General features: G+C 38.9%; 1 protein-coding gene across 4 annotated transcripts in view; it reads left to right on the top strand.

The window, feature by feature from the left end:
- The window catches only part of AP2B1 (adaptor related protein complex 2 beta 1 subunit), a 113152-nt gene that overhangs the window by 13748 nt on the left and 71446 nt on the right, over nt 1–27958 (top strand). For all 4 annotated transcript variants that reach the window (XM_018064221.1, XM_018064223.1, XM_013971907.2 and 1 more), the window contains exons 3-9: nt 1703–1808; nt 6301–6436; nt 8128–8373; nt 20027–20217; nt 22232–22453; nt 22988–23108; nt 23234–23329. In XM_018064221.1, coding sequence (XP_017919710.1) covers nt 1703–1808; nt 6301–6436; nt 8128–8373; nt 20027–20217; nt 22232–22453; nt 22988–23108; nt 23234–23329 — 1118 coding nt within the window. The remainder of the gene's footprint in view (nt 1–1702; nt 1809–6300; nt 6437–8127; nt 8374–20026; nt 20218–22231; nt 22454–22987; nt 23109–23233; nt 23330–27958) is intronic.

Genomic DNA, 27958 nt, shown 5'->3' with positions numbered 1-27958 from the left:
GCAACCCCTCAGTGCATGGAATTCTCCAGACCAGAATACTGGAGAGGATAGCCTTTCCCTTCTCCAGGGGCTCTTCCCAACCCAGGGATCAAACCCCGGTCTCCCACATTGCAGGCAGATTCTTTACCAGCTGAGCCACAAGGGGAGCCCAGATGTTGTGTATAATGATACAAAAAGATGTAATTTTAAAACTCACCTAATTCTTCAGACCTTCTCTTATAATGGGTCCTGGTAACCTTTTTTAAAATTCAGGGATTTTTGTACAAGTTTGAGACTTACAGATGAATCACGACTGAGTAAATACCACATTTTAAAAAATGGATAGATTGTGTTCCTTTTACTTCCTGTAACACCCACCAGAACTGCCATGGAACATACTCTTTAAATTTATGCTATTGGAGTTGGAATAATTTCAGTTACATCCTGTTTTGATTCTTCTACTCCTGCTGCTATTCATAATTCAGATTTTCTGAAACCCTGCTGCTTGTTCTTTACTTTTCCCAGAAGTAAATGATGGGAACCCTGAGAGCTGGATTTGGCAGCAGAGGACTTGGAGAAGAGGATGACTCTTTCAAGGGCCCAGCTTTTCTGTCTGTGCTATTTTTATAGCAGCTGTCAAATAAAGGGGTGATAGTTTTCAAAATTTGTTTGCTTTGTTGGCAGTAGATCTTGATATAACAAGCTTTTTTAGTGCTTATCTTCTGTGCTTCTTACTGGTTTCATCCTTCTCATTTAGAGGCTTCAGCAGATCACATTGTTGGCTGCCCCCACTATTTCTATACTGGTGAGCGAGGCTGAAATGAACGTCAGGAACAGTGAAAGAAAATGAGGCAGTACTCTAGATGGGAAGTGGAAGTGGCAGGAGTCACCTTCTTTTTCATAGTGTTACAGTATATTTTCTTTCTTTTAAAACCAGAGTTGTTATCTTCTTATTTCGGCTCCAGCTTTCTTAAGGTAGGTGAACCTCGGCCTTAAAATAGTAGTGACAGTCCTGGCATTTCACAGTGCAGAGCTTGAGCAGCCACTGAAGAGAGTACATTTAGAAATGACTGGTTTGTACCATTCTTGAAGCTTCAGGATGGTTATTTCTGTTGTTAGCTTGATTGAACAGGATAGGGCTTTAAATCCCATTGACATCTTAAAGTACTGATTAGAGCAGTGATTGTCAACTGTGTACAATGAGAATCACTTGGGGAAACTTTAAGAAATATGAACATAGGAGTTTCACTGTCTGAAAGTCTGATTTACTTGGTTCAGAATGGAGCCTGAGCATTGGTATTTTTAGATCCCTCCCAGGTAAGAATTTGTAGACAATGTTGGAAAATTCTTAAGTTAAAAAAGTTGGGAGAAACCATTCTAAGGCCAGTTCTGTTACTCGCTAGCTCTGTGACCTTGGATCCTCACTTTGTGGAGTTGAGAGTAGTGAATGAAAAGACTCTTCCGGTTTGAAAACATTGATTTGTGAACTTGTTTCCTGTCTACATTTATTTTTTCCTCAGGACTTGGAAATTCTGATGGGAGATCATCCCTCAGATGCCATTCTCTCCCCATTGCAGAAAGATACCACGTCTTTGCTGTTTTTAAAATCTTGTTTCCGTTGCAGCCTTGCCTCTGGTTAGCTGCTATGGTGTTTACTTTACATAGTGCAGTGTTGTGCTCTAATTTTCTGACCCTGGGACCTCATCTGTTTGTTCTCTTCTAGGAGAAATCTTTGAATTAAAGGCTGAACTCAACAATGAAAAGAAAGAAAAGAGGAAGGAGGCTGTGAAGAAAGTGATTGCTGCTATGACTGTGGGGAAAGATGTTAGGTAAGGGTGACCTCTCCTGTCTTGCTCACTTTAGACTCTTACTCCAGTGGCTTTTACTGCTTTTCATTTAAGGCCATTACAATAAGAATGTATAAGAATTAGTTTGTCCTACTGAAAACATTAGAAAGTGTAGTTAATTTTATATTAACGCTGTGACCAAGTGTGGTGTTTTTAAAAGAGTGAAACCAGTTTGATTTCGTTTGCATACAGATCTAGCATAAAACCTCCTGAGAGCTGGCAAAATCACAAATCTGTTGCTAAGGTAGTTTTAGGTGATAAAAATATACAGAGGAACAGAAGCCCATGTGTAGTTTAATTGGCTCACGCCAGTGCCTCAACTATACAACTCTGCATTGAGTTGCAGAATTCAAGATGAAAATCAATGGTAACAAAATCCAAATGGTCTATTTTTTTTTTCTCCCTCTTTTTTCCCTGTAATTTAGCAGGACCATTTGGAAATAAGTAAGGATAGTCTGCAGGCCCCTGAGAATTCCTGATATCCTTTCCATGAATTCCATGAGGTCAAAGCTATTATTGTAATAATACTTAGGTCTTATTTGCCCTTTTCAGTGTGTTGATATTTGCACGGCTGGTGCTATATTCTGAATTAAAGGAGTGTGCCAGACCATAACAGTAGTCACTGTATCCTTTACCACCATGTGCTTCCAGGAAAAAGGGCAGTTTCACTTAGGACTGTCCTTCATGAAGCACTACAAATTTATTTCAGTAAACCTTGAATCTGAGTTCAGGTCTTTTTAATATTCCGTGTGATGAAACAGGAATTTGCATAAAGTACTTCTGCATAGCAGAGTGTGACAGTTGATTTGAAAAAAAGCCCTTGTATAATTGTTTGACTTTGGAATACCATTCTATTCGAAAGAATGATTGACAGACAAAATTATGGTTAATCAGACTTAATATTTGGGAGACATTTTATAAAAAATGAACAAAGTGAACCTGTCACTTCAAACGAAAAAAATCTGACAGTAGATACATTTCGACTTTAAAAATTAGAGTGTTGGAAAATTTGTGTCTCCCATCATGAGCTTGATAGTTTCCAATACTTAGAGATTTTTCTGATGAGATTGGTGGTGAAATTAATGAATGTGATTATTTGGTGCTGGGCAGAAAATGAGGAGGAACTAAAAAGCCTCTTGATGAAAGTGAAAGAGAAGAGTGAAAAAGTTGGCTTAAAGCTCACCATTCAGAAAACTAAGATCATGGCATCTGGTCCCATCACTTCATGGCAAATAGATGGGGAAACAGTGTCAGACTTTATTTTTATGGGCTCCAAAATCACTGCAGATGGTGATTGCAGCCCTGAAATTAAAAGACGCTTACTCCTTGGAAGGAAAGTTATGACCAACCTAGATAGCATATTCAAAATCAGAGACATTACTTTGCCAACAAAGGTCCATCTAGTCAAGGCTATGGTTTATCCAGTGGTCATGTATGGATGTGAGAGTTGAACTGTGAAGAAAGCTGAGCGCTGAAGAATTGATGCTTTTGAACTGTGGTGTTGGAGAAGACTCTTGAGAGTCCCTTGGACTGCAAGGAGATCCAACCAGTCCATCCTAAAGGAGACCAGTCCTGGGTGTTCATTGGAAGGACTGTTGCTGAGGCTGAAACTCCAATACTTTGGCCACCTCATGCAAAGAGTTGACTCATTGGAAAAGACTCTGATGCTGGGAGGGATTGGGGGCAGAAGGAGAAGGGGACGACAGAGGATGAGATGGCTGGATGGCATCACCAACTTGCTGGTCATGAGTTTCAGTAAACTCCAGGAGTTGGTGATGGACAGGGAGACCTGGCATGCTGCATGGGTTCGCAAAGAATCAGACATGACTGAGCAACTGAACTGAACTGAATGAAATATGACAACCTAGAGATGACCTGCATAACTCATTGAACCAATGTTTTCCAAATAACCAGTACATATATCATAAAATTATGCATGGGTAAAAGATCCATTCAAAATAAATGAATGGATTTTAATTCAGTCAAGTAAAGAAAGTTTATCAGTATGGTTTCAGATTCCATTATTGTACCTAACTTTTAAGAAATTATGATTTGTGGATTAAAAAAAAAAAAGAAAAATGATCATTTGTCTGACTTTAATGTGTCAAAGCAGAGACATTACTTTGCCAACAAAGGTCTGTCTAGTCAAGGCTATGGTTTTTCCAGTGGTCCTGTATGGATATGAGAGTTGGACTATAAAGAAAGCTGAGTGCAAAAGAATTGATGCTTTTGAACTGTGGTGTTGGGGAAGACTCTTGAGAGTCCCTTGGACTGCAAGGAGATCCAACCAGTCCATCCTAAAGGAGATCAGTCCTGGGTGTTCATTGATAGGACTGATGTTGAAGCTGAAACTCCAAAACTTTGGCCACCTGATGCAAAGAGCTGACTCATTTGAAAAGACCCTGATGCTGGAAAAGACTGAGGGCAGGAGGAGAAGGGGACAACAGAGGATGAGATGATTGGATGGCATCACCGACTCAGTGGACATGGATTTGGGTGGATTCCAGGAGTTGGTGATGGACAGGGAGGCCTGGTGTGCTGCAGTTCGTGGGGTCACAAAGAGTCAGACATGACTGAGCAACTGAACTGAATAAATGAACTGAACTGACTGAATGTGTCAAAGAAGAACACCCAGTTATATGAAAAAGCTATTAAAATACTCCATTTTGCAATTTATATATGTGTGTGAAGATGTGTTTTCTTCTTTATACTTCAGTTAAAACAATATTCTGCAACGGGTTGAATGCAGGAGCAGATGTGAGAATACAGCTGTTTTTGCGTAAGTGAAAGTGAAAAGTGAGTGAAAGTGTTAGTCACTCAGTTGTGTTTGACTCTCTGCAACCCCATGGACTGTAGCTCTCTGTCCATAGGATTTCCTGGGCAAGAAGACTGGAGTGGGTTGCCATTGCCTTCTCTAGGGGATCTTCCCGACCCAGGGATCTCCTGTATTACAGGCAGATTCTTTACTGTCTGAGTCACCAGGGAAGCCCAAAGCCATACCCAGCATGGGGCTTGAACCCATGACCCTGAGACTGGGACTCAATTTTTGCTTAAACTAGACATTAAAGAGATTTGCAGAAACTAAAACAATGTCATCTTAATTTTTTTAGAAAAGTAAAATAGTTTTTTACCTTATAAAATATTTATGTTAATATGAAGCCCATTTATTTTCTTTTTATCAGTTGAGTCAAACGCTGCTGATAAGAAATGGATGAGTGCAAGAAGTAAATTCCAGCATCTCGTGTTGGAATGTTGTTGTTCTAACACAAACATCTGAGAAAGTTCTAAGGCTCATGATGACCTTCTAATGTCATTAAGAAAAGGGAGAATCAAATTTAAGTGCATTGTGTCAGGCACGGTGATAGATGTTTTAACAGTGTTTTTGTTTTTTTTAATAGTTCTCATATCTTCTGAACTGGAGGTTATTCTGAATTATAAGTTATTCCATGTTAGAGGTCAAGAAAGGTATGCTCAGAGGGCTAAAGAATAATCCCAAACTCATACAGCTAGTGGTAATGTAGCCAGGGTTCTAACCTAGTTCTGGGTTCCAGTACCCATTACTGGTCACTGCCTTCATGGTGTATGTATATAATAGAGTTTAAATCTGTAGATGCATACACATGGGCTTCCCTCGTGGCTCATCTGGTACAGAATCCACCTGTCAATGCAGGAGATGCAAAAGATTCAGGTTCAATCCCTGGGTTGGGAAGATTCCCTGGAGAAGGAAATGGCTAGCCATTCCAGTATTCTTGCCTGCAGAATCCCATGGACAGAGGAGCCTGGTGGGCTATAGTCATAGGGTCGCAAAGAGTTGGACATGACTAGGAGACTAAACATGCATACACACACATGTTCAGGACTGTTTTGTTTTCTGAAAATGGTTAAAATTTTGAACAAAGGCCTTATCTGACAACTGTTTTAATAAAGACACCAACCAAATAAGTTCCCGCTGGTTAGAGATGGAAGAATATGCACATTGAAAAGCATAGCAACTGTAGTGCTTTGAAACTGCAAAGAATTGGTATGAAGAATACTGTTAACTTTTTTGTGTGACATAGTGATTTTTTAAAAAATTTGTAAAGAAATACATTAAGATGTATATCTAGGATTTGTTTAGAAATGGCTTAGAGCAGTTAGATGGGGTAGGGACTGGGGGAGGGAAATTGGGTTGAGGTTGTATATGAATCAAGATCAGATATGTATCAATATTTACAGTTTGGGTGATGGATGCATCAGGTTCATTAAACTGCTGTTTCCACTTCGAAAATTTTCAAAGTAAAAGGTTTTTAAAAAATCTAGTTTTCAGTGTCTTCTTGAGACCATTACTGTAGTTTCTTTAGTAATTCATTTCTGTGATATTATCACTGCATTCGTCCTCTCATCAGATTACTTTTTAAATTAAGGCTTTTTCTTTGTGTTCTTATCCAACATCTTGGCACCAATATCAATTCACCTTCCCTTTCTCTCTCCTCAGTTCTCTCTTTCCAGATGTAGTGAACTGTATGCAGACGGACAATCTGGAACTGAAGAAGCTGGTGTATCTCTACTTGATGAACTATGCCAAGAGTCAGCCAGACATGGCCATCATGGCTGTCAACAGCTTTGTGAAGGTAACTTTTTCTTAGGGACTCAAGAACAGTTTCTTCTATCTCAGAAAGCCTTTTAAGAAGTGTGTCTTAAAAAAAAAAAAAAAAGTGTCTCTTGATACGGTTAGCGTCTGCATTGCACATAAGCAACCTCTGTTCCAAAAGAGGGCTTCTGGAGAAGTACTGGTGACAAGTAGGAATGTTCGTGATCTAAGCATTCTGTATGCTGGCATTTGTCATCCAGTTTAGACCATATGGTGAGCCTTCTGTCAGCTGGGCTTGGTATATCCTTGCCAGATGGGAGAAGAAAGCCAGGTGAAATGTCACTCTTAACCCTCCGTGGCAGACAAAGGTTGGGCATATCATTTTAGTGTCAGTGACCTGGGGCCTTATCTGTTTCTTTGTAGAAAGTATGCTTATGTTTCAGAAGTAGTGGGAACTATAGAAGCTGCCTTTTAATTTTGTTTTAATAAGTATTACAGCAGTTGATTAACTTTTTTTATTGTTATTATGGAAATTTTCAAACATACTCAAGTAGAGGAAATAGTATAGTAAGTTCCTAAATATCCACCGTGTAGTTTCAGTAGTTACCAGCCTATGACCAGTCTTGCTTAACTTATACTCTCCATACATGCTTTCCTGACCCCCACCTCCTCTCCTGCTGGATGATTTTAAAGCAAATTCCAAACATTCTAAGGATGAAAAATCATTTAATCAACTGACCATCAAAGAAAGTCCTTAATACTGTTGTATATACAGTTAAATTTCTCATATGATTAGATATGATGAACATAATAAGGTTGTTTGTATTAGAAATTGGGATTTTTTGTTTTGTTTGCTTCTTGTTTTCTTCCTCTGTCTGGAATTCAGGGTACATTAGAAGCAAAAATCAGACGGCATTTCTAAAATTAGCTGCTATTAAATTGTTTTGAAAAAATACACATTATGCTTTCTTCTCATGGAATTTTTTTTTGTATGTTTAGCTAAAAAATGTACAGAATCAAAATAACATTCTGTCTGGTGATTCATAGATGTATGATATCATTGGAAAGAATTTAGGTTACATTTTTTGAAAGTTAGCTTGTGCATAGGTTTACAAGGTTTAAAGAAATTTTTTAATACAGGGCAATTTAAGGGGTATTCCTTCACGGTAAGTGTTCTCTTAATATTTGTACTATATTTGGAGGCACTTGCTAGGAAAGGAGAATATATGTTAATCAGGATTTCAGCGGATCTCTCTGCTGCTTCATTTAAGGAACTTCTGGGCAGCTCAGACCAGCTTCTGGAATCTCCTTTGTTTTCTTGGCTATAGGCCCCAGATATATCCAGCCCTCTTTTCTCCTTGCTTGATACTTGTGGAGTGGGACACATCTTTCCAGTTTCTAATCTTTACCTGTGGCAGAATACAAGCACAAAGCCCTTTTCTCTTTTTAGGGCAGGTCACTAACGGCCATGAGGATAGTAATACCAGCTGTCTGAGTTTCGGCCCAGCTCTGGAACGGATCCTACAGGGCGTGTTAAAACAGTTAAATGAATTCCTAGCCTAATCTCTTTGAATAGGCAACTAAATTTTATACTTGGAAAATGTGGGTTCTGATGTAGAATATAACTGGAAATGTACATTAATTAAATATTCTTTTGTGGCTTATGGAAATCAGTCTGTTAGGTTTTAGACACCATGTACACCAATAGTTGTCAATGATTGTTGTCTGTAGGACTGCGAAGATCCCAATCCTCTGATTCGAGCCTTGGCAGTCAGAACCATGGGGTGCATCCGGGTGGACAAGATTACAGAGTATCTCTGTGAGCCCCTCCGCAAGTGCTTAAAGGATGAAGATCCCTATGTCCGGAAGACAGCAGCAGTCTGTGTGGCAAAACTCCATGACATCAATGCCCAGATGGTGGAAGATCAGGGATTTCTGGATTCTCTGCGGGATCTCATAGCAGATTCAAATCCAATGGTAATGTGTTTCCACTTTTGTATGAGACAGCAGTATTTAAGATGGGACTCTTTAAAAAGCATGTTTAAAATAAATCTTTGGGACATTGAGCCATAGATTAGGTATGTGAAGCACAACTTCCAGGAGACCCAAAAATTGTCTGTCTCGTGCCCTACTGAGCTGAAACCCAAGTCCTAATATACAAATAGTATATACATGCCATTCATTTATTTATACTTTTCATTATAGGAATTCTCAAACATCTTCATAATTAGAGTTACTATATGAGTAAATAAAGTGAACTCAGTCGCCATCACCAGATTCAATAATTATTAATACATGCTAGTTTGTTTTACCTGTTTTCTTCTCCTACCCCCTGCTTATGTATGGGTAACTTAAAGATGTCACACATGAATGGGTCTCTATTTGAATTTAATGTGTCATTATAATTAACAGTAACCTTTAATAATCTTAACGTGTTTTTATGCAACAAATTGAGATGATTTGAGGAGATTTTCACAAGTATCTTTGAGAAAACTTTTAGAGAAAATTTAAGGCTACTTAGGAGAATTGTGAGAAACTCTTTCAGGAATGCCTTATGTTTTACTGTATCTTGAAGATTTTCCTAGAACAAGTGTTAGCATTAGGGATTATTAAATTGGTGGACCCTGCTGCCCTCTAAATGGGAAATTTTTCTTATTTCCTTCGTTCGACATCTTGTTAAGAAGGTGCCCAGGAGGCAGAATTTAAGAAGGCATTCATTCTCAGATGCCCACTCTACCTGCACAAGCTTGAGAGTGGAATACCTCTTTCCCCACCTTATTCTCAGTTGAGTTCAGTCTCTCAGTCGTGTCTAACTCTTTGCGATCCCATGTACTGCAGCACGCCAGGCCTCCCTGTCCATCACCAACTCCCGGAGTTTACTCAGACTCACGTCCATTGATTCGATGATGCCATCTAACCATCTCATCCTCTGTTCCCTTCTGCCCTCAATCTTTCCCAGCATCAGGGTCTTCTCAGATAAGTCAGTTCTTCGCATCAGGCCAATACTTTGGCCAAAGTACTGGAGTTTCACCTTCAGCATCAGTCCTTCCAGTGAATATTCTGGACTGATTTCCTTTACAGTGGACTGGTTGGATCTCCTTGGCCTTATTTTACAAATATTTAAATCATTTGTTTGAGCTCTTCATTCTTGTTATTTTAGTGAAGACCCGAAAAGCTTGGACTAAGAGATAAACACATACATACTCACATGCCTGCTTTTGTTCTTGAACCCATACTTTTCATCTCAACTGTATGTCCTGCTTTTTTTTGCCAGAAGTATTGCTGTTTTTAGACTGCTGGTTCTCCTTTTTATCAGTTGGGTCGAATGCTGCTGATAAGAAATGAATGAGTGTAAGAATGTGAAGTAAATTCCAGTATCTAGTGGTGGAATGGAAGGTATAGTAAATCAAACATCTGAGAAGGTCCTAAGGCTAATGATGACCTTCCTAATACCATTAAGAAAAAAAGAGAGGCTTCTCGGATGGTCCAGCGGTTGGGAATCTGCCTAGCAATGCAGGGGTTCGATATCTGGTCTGAGAAAATCCCATTTGCTGCGGAGCAGCTAAGCCCTTGCGCCACAACTGAGCCCTCATGCCTAGAGCCTGTGCTCCACAGTGAGAGAAGCCACCACAACTATGTGCACCGCAGCTGGAGAGGAGCCCCCACTTCACTCGCAGCCCTCGTGCGCAGCGACAGAAGACCTGGGGCAGCCAATAAATGAGTAATTTTGAAAAGATGAGAGTGCATTCCGTGTCAGGCATAGTGATAGGTGCTTTTACTTAAGGTGTTTTTTTTTAAGTAGTTCTCCCATCTTCTGAACTAGAAGTTATTCTGTGATAGAGATCAAGTAGCGTATACTTCAGTTCAGTTCAGTCGCTCGGTTGTGTCCGACTCTTTGTGACCCCATGAACCGCAGCACACCAGGCCTCCCTGTCCATCACCAACTCCCGGAGTCCACCCAAACCCGTGTCTGTCGAGTTGGTGATGCCATCCAGCCATCTCTTCCTCTGTTGTCCCCTTCTCCTCCTGCCCTCAGTCTTTCCCAGCATCAGGGTCTTTTCAGATGAGTCAGTTCTTCGCATTAGGTGGCCAAAGTATTGGAGTTTCAGCTTCAGCATCAGTCCTACCAATGAATACCCAGGACTGATCTCCTTTAGGATGGACTGGTTGGATCTCCTTGTAGTCCAAGGGACTCTCACTTGGAAAAGCTAAAGGATAATCCCAGCGTCACTCAGCTAGTGGTACTGTGGCCAGAATTCTAACCTGGTTCTGAGCCCTAGTACCCATCAGTGGTTACTGCCTCCGTGGGTGTGTATATACATGATATAATTTAAATACATATATGCACATACATATTTAGGACTGTTTGGTTTTCTGAAAATGGTTAAAATTTTGAACAAATAAAGCCTTAATTATCTGACGACTGTTTTAAAAGGAAATCCCCTGAACCCTTTTATTCCCATGATAGGTATGAGTCCAATTTTCTGCTCTTGAGGGGGAATTTTGTTCCACTTTTTCAGAAGTTGCCCCACATGGTGGCAGCACTGCACCAGCAGCTATCAGAACCACTTGCAGAAGGAGTTGATGCTCCCTGGTTCTACCCAAGTAGTTTTCTCATAGCTCGCTTTAGAAGGGCATCCTAAATGTGAAAGCACCCGAGCATCTGGAGACATGACTTTGAAATCGGAGGGTAAAATGTCAATTAAAATCTGATTACTTTTTTGGTGGACAGAGCCTTGCTTGTGGATCTTAGTTCCCTGACCAGGAAGGTAGCTATGTGCATCACTATACCATCACCATGTACTTAGTTCCCTAACCAGGGATTGAACACCAGCCCTTGGCAGTGAGAGCATGGAGTCCAAAGCACTAGACCTCCAGGAATTTCCACTACAGTATTAATTTAAGAGGTGCTGATCCCTTTGATATCTGTCCAGATTCATATGGTAAAACCTTTTCTGAGGAATTAGAGCTAAACTTACCTTTAGAGGCCAATTTTATTAGTCCATTTTGTTGAAAGTAAATATGTATTTAGAATGAGGAAACACTTCGCTGCAAGAGGAGGGTAACTCCCATGATTTCTTCACACATATCAGAATTTTGAAAGTTCCAGTCTCTGTAAATTGATATTTGCAAGAAAGATACACTTTTTGGTGATAGAGACTTTTCTCTAGCTTTTCGTCCACAGATTAGGATTTTCCCTTCTTACTACAATTTTTCTTTTCTCTCTCGGAGGCATTTTGAGATATTCCAATTTCTGTTAATGTTTACACTGGAATCTGCTCCCCGAGAGATTTTTGTTTGTGAATTTAAGTTTTCTGAATCCTTTGGCTCCGTGCCTTAGCCCCTTTGATCTTGTCTTGGAAGCCTTCTCAGTTCTGTCATCATTCTGAGAACTGCCCCAGGAATGTCCCTCTTCCATTGCTCTGTTCTCTCAGCCAAAGTACAAACTACTGGATTAGTTAAAACAACAATACCCCCAGAATCATGTTTTTCATTTGTTGAGGGTTTTTCTGTACAAGCAGCATGCTATCAGAGCTTGGCCCCAGTATGGCCTTTAGCAAAGGCTCTAGTTAAACTGCCAGCTCCTTTTTTTTTTTTCTCAGCTTCTTTTAATTTAAACTTATTTGGAAAGCTCGCTTATGAAAAGTAGCACTTTTCTTCTTAGAAAAAGTATGTATTTTAACCATGTGCTAGCCAGCAGTTAGAAGCCACGTGAGATTATGACAGTGGTTCTCAACTGGTCACGGTATTCTCCCATGAGGGTATGCGGCCATGTCGGGAAACACTTTTGGTTGTCACCCCTGATGGGAAGATTGCTACTGACATCTGTTAAGTAGGGTTCAGGGATACATTAAACATCCTGCAGTGCACAGGGAGTCTTCTGCAGCCAAGAATTATCCATCCCAAAACGTCAGTGGTGCTAAGGTTGTAAAAATTTGGGTTATGGAAATAGTACACAGCATTTAGGGCCTAGAGTGGTTGCTGTTTGGCGTCCTGGCATGGCTGCTTACTAGAGGCGTGGCCTTGAGCCTGTTATTTAAAATGAACTTCAGTGTCCTCATCTGGAAAAATAAAAATAAAAGCAGGTAATAATGCCTGTTTTACTGGATTATTTTGAACATGAAGGAATAATTTATTTAAAAATTTAAATAATGCCTAACAGAGTAAATGCTTAATAAACAGTAGCTGCTATTCTGGGGAAATTTTTAAAAATTTATTTTTAATTGGAGGATAATTGCTTTACAGTGTTGTGTTGGTTTCTGCGAACATCAACATCAGTCAGCCATAGGTATACACATGGCCCCTCCCTCTTGAACCTCCTTCCCGCCTCCCACCCCGTCCCACTCCTCTTACGTTGTCACAGAGCACCGAGCTGAGCGCTTGTGCTGCACAGCAACTTTCCGGTCGCTGTTTTGCACATGGTAATGTACATATTTCAGTGCTCTTCTCTCAGTCTGTCCCACCCTCTTTTTCCCCTGCTGTGTCCATGAGTCTGATCTCTGTGTCTGAGTCTCTATTCCCACTCTGCAAAGGGGTACACATCAGTACCATTTCTCTAGATTTCATATATATGCATTAATATATGATATTTGTCTTTTCTCTTTTTGATTTACTTCCCTCTATAAGGGTCTAGGTTGATCCACCTCACTAAAACTGACTCAGATTCATTCCTTCTTATGAATAGCAGCTATTCTTGAGGAATAAACCTAACATGACATGCTTTCCAATTATTGTAATTTTTATTTAGGCCTTTAGTTTGTGGTGGTTTGCTGTCAGTCTGAGATGGTAAATAATGAAAAACTCAAGTCTCTCTAGATCACTTTGTAAATTTGAGAAGGATTTTTGTCAATATATTTGTTGTCCTTGTGGGCTGTGTAAAATTGTTTATTAATAACCTCAATTTAGTACTTTAATTACATTATTTCTTTTATCCCTAGACATAGATTAATAAATAGAGTTGTAAACTTAGACTATTAAACAGAAGTGAAATTTGAAATGCGTAATGCTCTTCATGCCCAGTGTCCATGGAGGAGTTTCAGAGCTGGTCAAATTTTGGGCATGTGGGAGAGTATCAGTGTGTGTGGTAGGCAGTAGGTAAGAGTGATGTAGCAGGTTGCATGTTCAGTCTTTGTCTGGATGCCCCTGGTAAGTAATGTTGTATGTGGTTGAGTTAAGTGGAATCATTGGCAGCTGCCTAGTTAGAAGCATGCCTGCCCACTGGTTGATCTTAGTGCTTTTCTGTCTTTCTTTACAGAGGAAGGAAACGATGTTTGTTTTCCTTTATGATAAACTTTGTGAAGATCTTTTTATGTGTATTCTCACCTTAGAGATTTTAATCATAATCAGTTTTTATTTTAGAAATTATATCTAACTTAGGGTGTTTTCTTTTTAATCTCATTTTTTGGGGTAGATTTTTAGACTGAAAGTTTCAAAAACCATACAGAAACTTCTCATATGCTTGTCTTCACACAGCTTTACTCAATATTAAAATATAATTATGGTACCTTTGTCAAAACTAAGAAATTAACTTTGGTGCATTATTATAAACTGAAGTACAGACTTTATTTCACCTGTTTCAAAACAGATGGCCTTTTACTATTGCAGCATTCAGTTCAGCATACCAAATTGTATTCAGTCACTTCCTATTATGAAGAGTTGACTCACTCTTTTTGTTTTGTCTTAAGCAGCGTAAGTTTTTTTTCTCCCAGTTCTGAAGGCTAGAAGTCCAAGTCCAAGGTGTCAGTAGGCTTAGTTTCTTCTGAGGCCTCTCTTCCTGGCCTGTAGATGGGCGTCTCCCTTCTCTTCATATGATCCTTTCTCCTTAGGTGTCTGTTCAAATTTATTCTTCTTATAATGATGCCGGTTATATTGGATTAAGGTCCACTGTAATGACCTCATTTTAACTTAATTTCTTCTCTAAAGACCTATCCCCAAACACAGTCACATGAGGTTTCTGGAGGTTAGGACTTCAAATCTTCAAATGTGAATTTTGGAGAGATGCAACTCAGCCCTTGTAGGAGGATGATAGTAGAATTTACTTCACAGACTTGTGAGAATTAATTGAATTAGAACATGTAAAGTGCTTAGAACAGTGATGAAAAATGTTTTGTATTGCTAAAGATGACATTTGAAATGACATGAAAGTGAGACAGCCACTTCACAGATGTCCCAAAGCTCTTGCCTTCTCTGGAAGTGGCTCCTTTGAGTCCTTAGAGTTCTCAGAGCCTAGTACCTTCAGAAGCGCTCCCTGCTAACTTTGGATAAGAGTTGACTCACTGTTTACCAAGGTGTATCAAAACAGAAAAGTGCTTTGTGACTGTGAAATGATTTTTTTTTCTTTCCCAGTATTATGGCGTGGGGATTAAAACTCAGGCTCTGGAATCATTCAGACTTGGGTTTGTATCCTGGTCTGCCTTTCTTAGCTTGATGGTCTTCCTGAACATCTCAGTAGCCTCATCTACAAAATGGAGATTATAAACAGTGTTTCTATCATAGGATCATTATGAAAGATAAAGGACAGAGGGCTTGCAAAGCATTTCACCGTCAATCTGATATAGAGTAAGCCCTTAATATAACAAACTTTTCCTTACTGTGTAGCAATCATGATGATTTTAGAAAGGTTAATGTTTCAGTGGAAATTTTATTTTAAAAAAGTGTTTTTTTGTATACATTATTTAAAGCCAGACATTATTTTTTAGGGGGTTCTGGGGGCAGCATATCTACAAATGGAAGCTTAAGTGTATCTACAATATTAGTTAACACACCATTGCAGAATTACTCTTAAAAGAATTGTTCAAAGATATAACTAGAGCAGTTTTTGTTGGCAGCTTCTGGATCTGTTGTATATTGTAATTCAGTTTGTACTAAAAGATCCCAGCTTGTTTGTTTCTTAGTGTCCCTTTTAAAATGATCTCAAGGCTCTAATTTGGCAGAGGATTACTTATTCTCAAAAAGAGGAGAAGATAAATGGTATGATAATAAACTTTTTGTTTTATTCAGTTGCAGCATTCTTTTGTGTGATTTTAGGGCCTGTGGACCAAGTAACTCTCTGCCTTTTAACTCTTAGGAGTGCCTCTTGTACGTATGTAGACATTTATTTGTAGTGTTTGGCTTTGTGCTTATTTACATTTCATCAGAACACATCTTAAGCCACTCAAGTAAGTAATGAGTTTCCTTGAGTCTAATTTTTTAACCTTTCTTGTTACTATGTATTCAGACTTTGTTGCTGTAATAGGATGTGTTGACTCTACTAGGTAGATGTATTCATTCAACTTTCTCATTCTGGAGAAGATGGGAAAACAGAACATAAGAATGTCATATAATCAGCATATTATTAGTTGACAGTCTGGACAGTGTCTTTGGATTAAAGCATGAGCTCTAAAATTAGCTGGTATAGTCATATCCTTGGAGATGATAATGTCTGAAACCTGTTTAGAATAAATGCTCTGTGCTTTAACATGTTATTTCAGGCAGCTCCATAAAGAAGAAAGTGAGGTTTTGAATTGTTGTTGATTTTCAGGAGGATAAAAATACACAAATCACCTGTATATTTTATTATAATAGATTTGCTTAGTTATTCTACTGCTCTCAATTCAAATCTTCAAGGGGCAGCAGCCAAAAGGATTGTAAATTGAATATGAGAATTGAAGCATTTTTTTCACTGTGTGACCTTGAAGGTCATTGCTAGGAATGAAAGTCTTCTAAATAGTAATTTAGTTAACAGGAGGAAGTCACTGTACCGAGAAGTGCGGTCTTTCTTGGGTTCTGGAACAAGGAAAGTGAGTGAAATTAGAGAAATCATTCAAAGGGACAAGGAAAGGTGTGCGAGATTCCTCCTGAAAAACCTCTATCTGTGATACTCCACTCCCAGTGAGTATCTAGATTTCCTTCTAACATTCTTTTTTTCTTTACAGGATCATTTTTATTTTATTCATATCCACCACTCCAGCTTGCTACTTTTTAAAACAAGAAAAAATAAGGTCAAATTTATGCCCTCAGAATTTCTGTGTATATGATAGGGGTAGCTTATAAATCAGGTTTTATAGCCAGATGGTAAATCTTGCCGTTAAGTGCTGCTAGGATGTGATTATCTCTGAAATTTATAAGTAAGAGAGTACCTTTTTCTCCTTGTATAAATCTGCCAGAAAATAATGTTTTGATTATATCATCCTGCCCAACTTTGGTTTTTCTTTCACAGCTCTTGGGACTTCTATAAATACAGTCAGCAGAGTGATGAGTACTCAGACACTAGAATCACATACGGGGCATGTGTTCATATTCAAGCATTTTCTCTCTTTGGGCTGTGTTGATTAAGCAAGTCACTGAGTTTCTCTAACTCTGTTTATAAATTCATTTTTAAAACCTGTTTCCTTATCTGTAATAGGTAGATTTTGATAGCAGCTACATTAGAGTTGCATGAGGGTAAATGGCATAGTAAGTGTTCAATAAATTGTAGCAATTGCTGTCTTTTATTTCTTTGTCCAGTGCTATTAGGTATAGTATAAGGTAAGTCAAAACACAAGTTGCTTATGTTAAAAAGAATTCAGCAGACTTCAAGGGTTCACATGGAGCTGTCAAATTGAAGGGAAGTGTGTAGTTAGGGCAGAGAAAGATTTGTTTAGTATTGAATGTGATTTTATTTATACACATACATGTGTGTGCATGCTTTTTCATGTATGTATATATTTGTGTTTAGTGTCTATAAAGGATACATATTACATTAGGTCTCCAGGGATGGAGGTGAGATAGGTGAAATGTTGAGTTGCAGTCTCCCAAAGAACAGAATTAACTGTAATTGGGAGGTAAGATGAACTAACAACAGGTTTGTTTGTTTGTTTGTTTTGATGTTATGGGATGTGTTCCTTTATAGTGTAGATGCAAGGACAAGTGAGTTGTCCTATATAATCCAGCTATACTGTCTTGAAGTTAATGCTTGCCTCCTTGAGATTCAGTGTGAGTAGCTCATTTTAAGTTTTTATTAGTGTAGGAGAAGCATGGCTTACTGACCAGGAGAATTCTAAGCAACCCTTTATGGATCCACCTCAGTATGTTTCTAAAAATTTAGCAGTCTGAATGTGAAGATTAGGAGATGAAAATGGAAAGGTATTAATAGACTAGAAGGGATTTAGAGGAACAGCGGTACAGTTTTGTTCAGTTCAGTCGCTCAGTTGTGTCCAACTCTTTGTGACCCCATGAACCACAGCACGCCAGGCCTCCCTATCCATCACCAACTTCTGGAGTTTACCCAGACTCATGTCCATTGAGTCAGTGATGCCATCCAACCATCTCATCCTCTGTCATCCCCTTCTCCTCCCGCCCTCAATCTTTTCCCAGCATCAGAGTTTTGTTATTGGGGTGCATCTCCTCTGGTCAGCCATTGGCTCCGTGACCATTTGGCAATGACCTCTTTTCCCAGTACAGACTTTTCTAAACATAATCCTGTAATCTGATCTCTGGATCTTTTAATCAGGTTAGGTTTCCCTGTTTCTTTTCTTATTTTAATGTGATAAGTGAAAGTTGCCTGTTTTACCACCAGACCATACACTTCATTAGCTGCATTTATACTTGGTTTAATTTCCAATTATGTATGATGATAGCAGAGGAATTCTAAATTGTTCATCCTATTCAGTATCCTTCTGTTCTCTTTCCTCTCCATTGCTTTTCGTAATTCCTCCAATTCTCCCCTTTTCTTTTACGTTTCCTGTTAACAGACCTTATATTTAAATTTTTTTAACAAGAAAAAGAAACTGGCAGAAAGTCAGTGACAGGACATTTGTTTTGGACCAACTGGTCAAGAGTGGGCATGTGTTGACAGCAAGAAAGGAAAACAGGTATTTGGTCTTTCAGTGTGACATTTTGATCCTTTATCCTGTCATCCTATATATCAGGCTTACTATACGGGGAAAATATGTCTTTTCCTTGCATGTAAAGCACTGAGATGATGGAGATTATTATTTCACTCTTCATGCTTTTTATTTTTCATGAAAGCTTTGCTTAATGGTGTGGTTGGTAAACAAAAATTATCAGAAAAGAACCTCATGCATGCTGTCATGTGATAGATCAACTAGATAATCCTTCATGGTTTGTCTTAATAACAAGAAAATATTATACCCATAACTATACTTACCAAGTGAACCATTGGTTTTTTCATCTTGGAATTTTTTGATCTGATCTCTAGATTATAGCTGAAGGTGATTTCTATTTGTGGCATCGTTATCTTTTACATAATAATGGGTACTGTCAGAAGTATAGTATTTGATTTAAAAAATCATATTCTCTAGGATTTAATCTTCTAGGTAAAATGCTGGGATAATCTGCTGACCACTCAAGCGATGTGGATGTTAAAATCAGTAGCTTGGGACTTCCCTGGTGGTCCAGTGGTTAAACGCCTCGCTTCCAATGCAAGGGACGTGGGTTCAGTCCCTGGCCGGGAAACTTAAGATCCCACATGCCGTTACCACCTTAACTTTGCTTAAAGCTTTGTAGAAAGCATTTACATGTCATCTGATTTTAACCTCAAACTAAAGCTCATCTCTGAGATGGATTAAATTATCTCTAGTTTTTAGTTGAGGAAATGGAACTTCACAGAGTTTATGTGATTTCCCAACATCATGTTACAGTGAACTAGGATTTCAAGGTCACACTTTCCTATTCTGACACTTAAGGGGAGTTGGACTATAAAGAAAGCTGAGTGCCAAAGAATTGATGCTTTTGAACTGTGGTGTCGGAGAAGACTCTTGAAAGTCTGTTGGTGCAAGGAGAACAAACCAGTCAATCCTAAAGGAAATCAGTCCAGAATATTCATTGGAAGGACTGATGTTGAAGCTGAAACTCCAATACTTTGGCCACCTGATGCAAAGAACTGACTCATTGGAAAAGACCCTGATGCTGGGAAAGGTTGAAGGCAGGAGGAGCAGGGGATGACAGAGGAAGAGATGGTTGGATGGCATCACTGACTCAATGAACATGAGTTTGAGTAAGTTCCGGGAGTTAATGATGGACAGGGAAGCCTGGAGTGCTGCAGTCCATGGGGTCACAAAGAGTTGGACACAACTGAGGGTCTGAACTGAACTGATCACCTCCCTATCTGCCATATACCTATAAAATTATTTGGCCTAGATTCTTCTTTCTGTTGCCTAACGTATGTTTCAAAATTAAAATTCACTGCTTTTTTGTTTTGGCCACGAGGCATGCAGAATCTTAGTTCCCCAACAGGGATAAAACCCATGCCCCTTGCATTGGAAGTGTGGAATTCTAACCATTGGACTGCCAGGGAAGTCCCTAAACTTGACTCCTTCTATAGCTGTTCATTTGTCTTAGTTTTATTGATGGTTTGAGTACTATCGAAATTAATGTTTTAATAGTAAACCACGAGTGACTCTCTGCTAATATGTGAATTGTTTTAATTCTGGGTTGCCCGACCACAAGGAAGCTGTATGAGCCATCATTAGTGGTATAATACATGTTTGCTTTTTTTTTTTATAACACATGTTTTGAAAGCAGTTTATCTGTTTGTATATGACAAGGTAAAATGTTCAGGAACAGTTATGAATTAAGATCTATGAAGTGATTCAGAGAAATTATTGTACTGTTCTTGATAAATCAAGGTCGTATCTGCTTCTTTTCCCAGGTGGTGGCTAATGCTGTAGCAGCACTATCTGAAATCAGTGAATCTCACCCCAACAGCAACTTACTCGATCTGAATCCACAGAACATTAATAAGCTACTGACAGCCCTGAATGAGTGCACCGAATGGGGCCAGATTTTCATCCTGGACTGCTTATCTAATTACAATCCTAAAGATGACCGGGAGGCTCAGAGGTCAGTCTGTTTTCCTGGGTAGCATCTAGGAGTCTTGCCTGGTTCAGTAAGTTCTAGTGTGTCTGTATTAGAATAAGGATCTGTTATGTTAGGAATAAGGAAAACAGTGACTTATGGGATAGATATTGCTATCCCTGTGGTATTTTCTCTTTGTAATTAGGAACATTTTAGGTAGCAGAGTAAGCCATGCAAAAATAGTTCTTGCTAAGAGGAGATGCCATTTCTTTTCTGAGCAGTACACTTAAAACAGTCTGCAAAAATCTCCTTTATCACCTTCTCACATCTCCCATACAGCACTTGGCAAAGGTTTGTGTGTGTCTTTCATTATAGTGACCATTCTCATTCTTTAAGATACTTAGTATGTGGCTTGATACTAGTTAGTGAGTTGCCTTGTACCTGTAATTTAGTACTAGAGAAAGTGGATTGGAGCCTGTAGTATGTATGATGTCTTCCATTAGGTATGGAAATTACGTATTTGGAGAAGATTTGACAGGCACACCTGAATTGTTCTGCTTAGCTCTCTACCACTTCAGTATTGCAAGTTTTTTTTGGCTAGCAGATGCTGACTACTAAATTTCATGTACACATACATACAGTTTGGTGTACAGAATTGGAGTTACATCAATTTTTATTGAGCATTTTGTGCATATAGGCACTGTGATTCTGGCAAAGTAATTCTGAAGAAGTGTTGGCTCATTTTAACTGTGGTAGGTAGTAAGTACCCTTCCTTGCCTGGCTGAAGCTCAAGCTGTTACAATATAAATGTTCTTCACTTGTCTGGGAAATTGTTCCCTCTGGATTTAACCAAAACTCACCCTGATAGTTTCTTTCCATCACTGAAAGTACAAATGTCTCCTGGAAAGAATTTTACATACAACTTTATTTTCTCTTGGTCATTGACATCTCACACTTCCTCACTTAGCAAATGTTTTTTTTGAGCCCATGCTGTATGCCAGGCATTGTTCTAGGCTCTGAGAATACAGCACTGGACAGACTAAAATCATAGCTCTTATAGAAAATCTATTCTGAGGCATAGAGCAGAAATATATGTGTATATAATCCAACATATAATAGGTCAGATAATGATAAATGCTAACAAGAGAAATAAAGTAGAGAAGAGATCTAAGAAATATTGGGTGGTTAGGGAAGGCCTCCTTGAGAAGGTGGCATTTGTATAAAGACCTAAAGAAGGGCAGGAAGTCTGCTGAGTAGATATAGGAAGAAGGGAGAAAAACACAGCTTCACTTAATTTTGTATCCTTAACTGAGTCAGCTAGCCAACCATGTTGCCCAAGAGCTATCAAAATTAGGTTAATTTCGGGAGAACCCTCAACAGATAAATATCCTATATTTTATGAAACATTTAAGTATAGGTGACTGGGAGGAGGAGAAGGGGATGAGGTTGGGTAAATAATGCAGTGGTATTGTTGTTAAAAAATCAAAAACCCTCTCCAAGATTTGGTTGTTGTTAACAACCAAAAACCCTCTTCAGGATTCCCTTATATCCTGAAGACAACAGCTTGGTTAGTTTTCCCTGTCAGTCCATCTCCTCCTCCATCTTATAATGAAACTTCAGCCACAATTGGTTGATATCTTTCATTGTGAAATAACTCTCAGAATGCTTAATTTGACTTTCTATAGGTTGAGGAGAAATGGGCTATGAGTCAGGGAGCCCTTACATAATATGGGGAGACAGAAAGAACTATAAAACAGGAAGGTAAATGGTGTGAGCTTCAAGTGTTTGGGGTATTGGCTATTTTCCTTCCAGTTTGAACGTCCCTATTGCTGGTTTCCTAAAGTCTTCTCGTATCCCTGCTCTGCCTGTAGTTTGCTGGGAATGAGGCGTCTGCAGTGTTGAATCCCAAATTTACCTACGCATGGAGTTTTGACTTTTCTAACTGATTCTCTAATTTCTTGATACTTGGGCCGTGGGACCTCTGACAGCACTACCTTATAGATTGGATTGAGCACAGAAATTGTAATTTAAGATACTAATTTTCATTTTCTGCCCTCAGCATCTGTGAGCGGGTAACTCCCCGGTTATCTCATGCCAACTCAGCAGTGGTGCTTTCAGCAGTAAAAGTCCTAATGAAATTTTTAGAGTTGCTACCCAAGGACTCTGACTACTACAATATGCTGCTGAAGAAGTTGGCCCCTCCACTTGTCACTTTGCTGTCTGGGGAGCCAGAGGTGCAATACGTCGCCCTGAGGAACATCAACCTAATTGTTCAGAAAAGGTTGGGGAAAAAATGAATTGGTGATTAAAGTGTTTGTAATTTTGAATTAAGCTTAATGATATCAGTATTTAAAAGGACTGTGTTAAGCTTTGTTTAATGTGTAGAAAAAAAAATATTGTATGGTAGAGCAACTTGCCCAGGGTCAGGAGGCTGACAATTGATTTTAGAGTGTTCCTACAGTGAATGAATACAGTGAATGCCTAGTATTGCTGAAAAATGTAGTTTCTTTTCTGAAGGACCTGCTAGTATGCTAGCTAGTGTCTGTTTAATATGGTTCAGGCCACAGTTTAGATCAGGTGGTTGTTCTTCCACTGATTCTTCTTGGCAGTATATACTTTGCCCCTTAAAAGGCATAAAAATAGTCTGCTAAACGGATCTGGTTAGAGGGGTGTAGAGGAAGATTCTGAGTTTTTTTCCCCTGAGTGGGGTGTGTGGATGGAGAGGATAGAAGCACAGGTTGGGTATTAATGCAAACTCAGAAAGATACATCAATATATACATCATGTTCCTTACCTGTATTTCTATACATCACAGGCCTGAAATCTTGAAGCAGGAAATAAAAGTTTTCTTTGTGAAATACAATGATCCCATCTATGTGAAACTAGAGAAATTGGACATCATGATTCGTTTGGCATCCCAAGCCAACATTGCTCAGGTCAGACTTAAAGTAGATTCAAGTTAAGATCTAGTATTTTAAAACCTGATCTTCAGAAAAACCGAGACCTGAAAATTGTTGTTGGAGAATCCTTAATGGTTGTTCACTTCATGGATTTTTAACAGGTTCTGGCTGAACTGAAAGAGTATGCCACAGAGGTGGATGTTGACTTTGTGCGCAAAGCTGTGCGAGCCATTGGGCGGTGTGCCATCAAGGTGGAGGTGAGTGTTCCTTGGTAGTATAGGATTCTGGGGATTCTCTTTACTCTTTGCTTAAAATACATTTTTAAGTTTATCCGACTAATAAAGCACATTGTTAAAACATTAAGGAATTGTTAATGAAAAACAGCTATTCCTCATCTCTTTCTTTCCTAAGGGAATCGTTTTTAACTGTATTCATAGTTACAGTTATTTTAATTACTTCCATATCTCTGTTATTCTTACACTTTTATTTATTGATTTGCCATTTGTAGACATTGTCTATTAACTTTTTCTGCTATGAGATAAATTAGTTCTTATGCTCCATCACTCCTGTTTCTCCCCGCTGTTCTCCCGTGTACTTAAATCATGAGGTTTTTGTTCCTATATTATCTTTATAAGTTGAGATACCTTTATTTCTAGTTCTATCAACTAGAGTCTTACAAAACTTACTATGCATATTATGCCTATAAATAAGTAGAAACTACACAATACAAGTGATTGTATTTTCTTCTTATAGAGACTTGGTTTTTTTCCAGAAGTTTATAATGGCCTTTTTTTTTTTTTTATTTCATTATGTCTTCATTGCATTCCTATCTTTTTCCAGTTTTTCAAGCATAATACCAAATTTATAAAACTTTTCCTTTGTTCTAGGCCCTTCTGTCTTCCAGTCCTCTGTCTTTCAAGTGCTTGTTCCAGTCTGACTGGCTGCTCTCTTATTTTCTGCACAACTTTTTCCATGCAGCCTCCCTTCATTGCTCTTTCTTGTTGTCAGTACTTTTTCATAGCATTCTTTTTTTGTGGTTGCAATAGTTCCTTAAATCTGTAGGGATGGGGATTATAGTTTTGGTTTTGTGTCTACAGTTTGAATTTAATTATCTCAAATATTTTACAGTGATGGTTGCATGTCTGTATATGGTTTTTTAATTAAGATTTATAAGGTGGTGCTAGTAGTAAAGAACAGCTTACCAGTGCAGGAGATGTAAGAGACGCAGGTTCGATCCCTGAGTTGGGAAAATCCCCTGGAGGAGGGTATGGCAGCCAACTCCAGTATTCTTGCCTTGAGAATCCCGTGGACAGAGGAGCCAGGTGGGCTACAGTCCAGAGTTGCACAGAGTCAGACATGACTGAAGTGACTTAGCACACACATACCATGTATATAGTAAACGGCTGCCCACTGACATTAAGAATGAGATAACAGGAAAGTTGTCAGGATTTCTGTGCATGTAGGTAGGGCTGTTGACTAGCAAGTTTCTGCTTTGGGACAGGGAGTTGATTGTTACTTGTTAAGTCCTCTGGAAGAGTGTCTCTGTGGTCTTAGAGGGCAGATTTTTTCTAGCTTGATTGAAATCTTCCAGTAGATATTAAGGATTGCAACTTATATTACTCTTGCTTCATCACCCTTCCATTTATTTTTCTTCACTCAGAAATTTGTTGAAGTTAATGATGGCTTCTGTTCACGGCGATATTGTAGATTCAGAGTTCCATATTTGTTCTTACTACTGGACTGTGTGTAATGCTTTGAGTCAGATTGGACCATATGATTTCACAAGGATAGTTCTAAAATATTTTGTACAGTACAACCAGTGCTTCCTGGGATCAGAAGGAAACAGATGCTGTGTCAGTGAAAAGTGTCTCTGAAAGCCAAGTTCCTAATTGGCCTTGCTGGTTTTTATTTTTGTCAGTGCTATTTCATATAGTTACCACTGCTAAGTCATATAGTAGACTAGTTGTTATAACAAGAAGTTAATTCATCCTGGTTTCTGCTCCTGGTTCTGCCAGTTCAGAGGCTTCAGATATTTAATATACATGCTTCTGTTGTTCCATCTGAGAAATGGAAAAGTCTGTTTATTGGATCTTGGTGTGTTCCATCTTTTTTTTTTTTACCACCACACTTCACATACTTAACTTTTGTCTTTTTCTTTTCTTACTGAGCAGTAGCTGCCTACTTATGGTAGTAATATAGACAATTTTCAGAACTTTTCTGATGGCAGAAGAGTCATTTTGTGCTTTTCACTTCCTGAATGTCATTGCCTTATTAACCTCTCCGACAGTGCTCTCTAAAAAGTCTCATTCCAGAGTTAAAAGAGATTTTTTTTTAATCCCTGGAATTACTGGAACGTGTTCTTAAAGCCTCTAGGTTCTTAGAGGCTGTTAGTACTGTTTACTGTAACTAACGGGAGAGTTATCCATCATTTTCTGAAAGAGATGAGCTGCTGGTGGCTCTTAGTTCTCCCTTTGACTCAGGATGCCCTGGCAGGAATATGAGAGTGTGTGAGGAATGAACTTCCTCTGGAAGCTTTAGATGAACCTTCAAGAATCCTGCCTTTTTGCTAGTGTTCCCTTATCTCAAGTTACTTGGATTTGCTTGAGAACTTTTCCTAAAACTGTTTTAATCATGAAAGTTATTAGTTGGAGAGTTGCCTAGTCCAGACAAAGTTACTAGGGCAGGAGAGGTCATGACTGCTTGTTTTTAACTGGCTTATCTGTGGGACAAGGGCAAGAACCAGCGACACAATTGTAATAGACTTTCTCTGTAACTTATAAACTGAGCTGCTGCTTCCTCTCAGGGCACCTGACCTTTCTTAATGTGTAGCTGGTTTCAAGGATATGACAGATGAGAAAAAAAGAATTTTGGTTTGGTGTTTAGCTAAGAGAACAGGGCCCATTGTAAACTTTGGGTGTTGTTAAGAGTTGGAGTGGTTTTTTTTTGGTTTTTTTTTTTCAATCATGACTGTAGGTACAGATATCTCTCTGTTGCTTTAAGTAGCCTGAGGTGAAAAAACTATAATTTTGTCGTATTAAGTTGTTTAGGTTAAAGGTTAAGCATAAGTTGTTGAGTCAATAAAGAGCACTGAAAAAGAAATCTCATAGTACTGTTTTTTTTAAATGCTTTTTGTCTATACTTTTTTAATTGCCTTTTTAATAGATTTTACTCCATACCCCACCCTTCTCCCAGTTTTACTGAAGTATGATTGACAAATCGTAGCTGTATATATTTACAGTATACACTTGTTTCTTTAAGGAGGAAATAAACACTGGCCCTCCTTTTCTTACAAATAAAATAATTTTGTTTGAGAGAGATTTATTTATTTGATTTTGTTTGTGAGAGATTAAGTCACTAAGTCATTAAGACACCACCCTTATGGCAGAAAGCGAAGCACTGAAGAGCCTCTTGAAAGTGAAAGAGGACAGTGAAAAAGTTGGCTTAAAACTCAACATTCAGAAAACTAAGATCATTGGGTCTGGTCCCATTACTTCATGGCAGATAGATGGGGAAGCAATGGAAACAGTGGCAGACTTTATTTTTTGGGCACCAAAATCACTGCAGATGATAACTGCAGCTATGAAATTAAAAGACGCTTGCTCCTTGGAAGAAGAGCAATGACCAACCTAGACAGCATATTAAAAAGCAGAGAGATTACTTTGCCAACAAAGGTCCATCTAGTCAAAAGTATGGTTTTTCCAATGGTCATGTATGGATATGAGCATTGGACTGTAAAGAAAACTGAGTGCCGAAGAATTGATGCTTTTGAACTGTGGTGTTGGAGAAGACTCTTGAGAGTCCCTTGGACTGCAAGGAGATCCAACCAGTCCATCCTAAAGGAAATCAGTCCTGAATATTCATTGGAAGGATTGATGCTGAAGTTGAAGCTCCAATACTTTGGCCACCTGATATCAGTGAAGAACTGACTCCTTGGAAAAGACCCTGATGTTGGGAAAGATTGAAGGCAAGAGGAGAAGGGGATGACAGAGCATGAGATGGTTGGATGACATCACCTACTCGATGGACATGAGTTTGAGCCAGCTCCGGGAGTTGGTGATGGGACAAGGAAGCCTGGCGTGCTGCGGTCCGTGGGGTCGCAAAGAGTCAGACACGACTGAGCGACAACTGAACCGATCTGAAGTCACTAAGATTAAGGTGTTTCTCGCTTCCTTGTCTTTACTTTTGGCTGCAGTGGGTCTTTGTTGCTGTGTGTAGGCTTTCTCTAGTTGCAGCGAGTAGTGGCCACTCTGTATTTAGAGTACTTGGGCTTCTCCTTGCAGCGGCTTCTTTTGTTGTGGAGTACAAGCTCTAGGGCGTGCGAATCATTTCTGATTTGTGTAGGTCAAGATAAGGTACTAACTTATGTCCTGTAGAAACAAAAACCATGTATTTACTCCATCAAATAATAGAAGTTAAAAGTAGAACACTGCTTTCTCCTATGCCTATTCCCTCCCAGAGGTGACGTGGACATAATTTTGAGTTCCCCTGAATCTCCAGTTTTCTTGAAGAGATCGCTAGTCTTAACCATTCTTTTGTTTTTCTCTGTTTGCATTGTTCATTTAAGGCCTTTTTCTCTCTCCTCCCTATGCCCTGGAAGTCTGCTTTCAGTTGCGTATATCTTTCCCTCTTTCCCTTGCCTTTTGCTTCACTTCTTTCCTCAGCTTGATGCATGGAAGTTCGCACTTCCTTGTGAGTTCTTCCATTTTCTCTCAATAATATCTTCAGTGGCACACCCAGAAATTTATGGTTCACCTCAAAGTTATAAAATATTCACCATTATTTTCTACTTTAATGGAAATGGTTTGGTTAAAGATAAAGAGTGTGGGGATCAAACACCAGAACATTTGATCCTTTCCTTACAGCTATGAATGTTGCCTTTTTAAAAA

This window comes from Capra hircus, chromosome 19 (assembly GCF_001704415.2).
Source record: "Capra hircus breed San Clemente chromosome 19, ASM170441v1, whole genome shotgun sequence".
Classification (NCBI taxonomy): domain Eukaryota; kingdom Metazoa; phylum Chordata; class Mammalia; order Artiodactyla; family Bovidae; genus Capra; species Capra hircus.
This window is presented reverse-complemented; position numbering and strand designations above follow the sequence as displayed.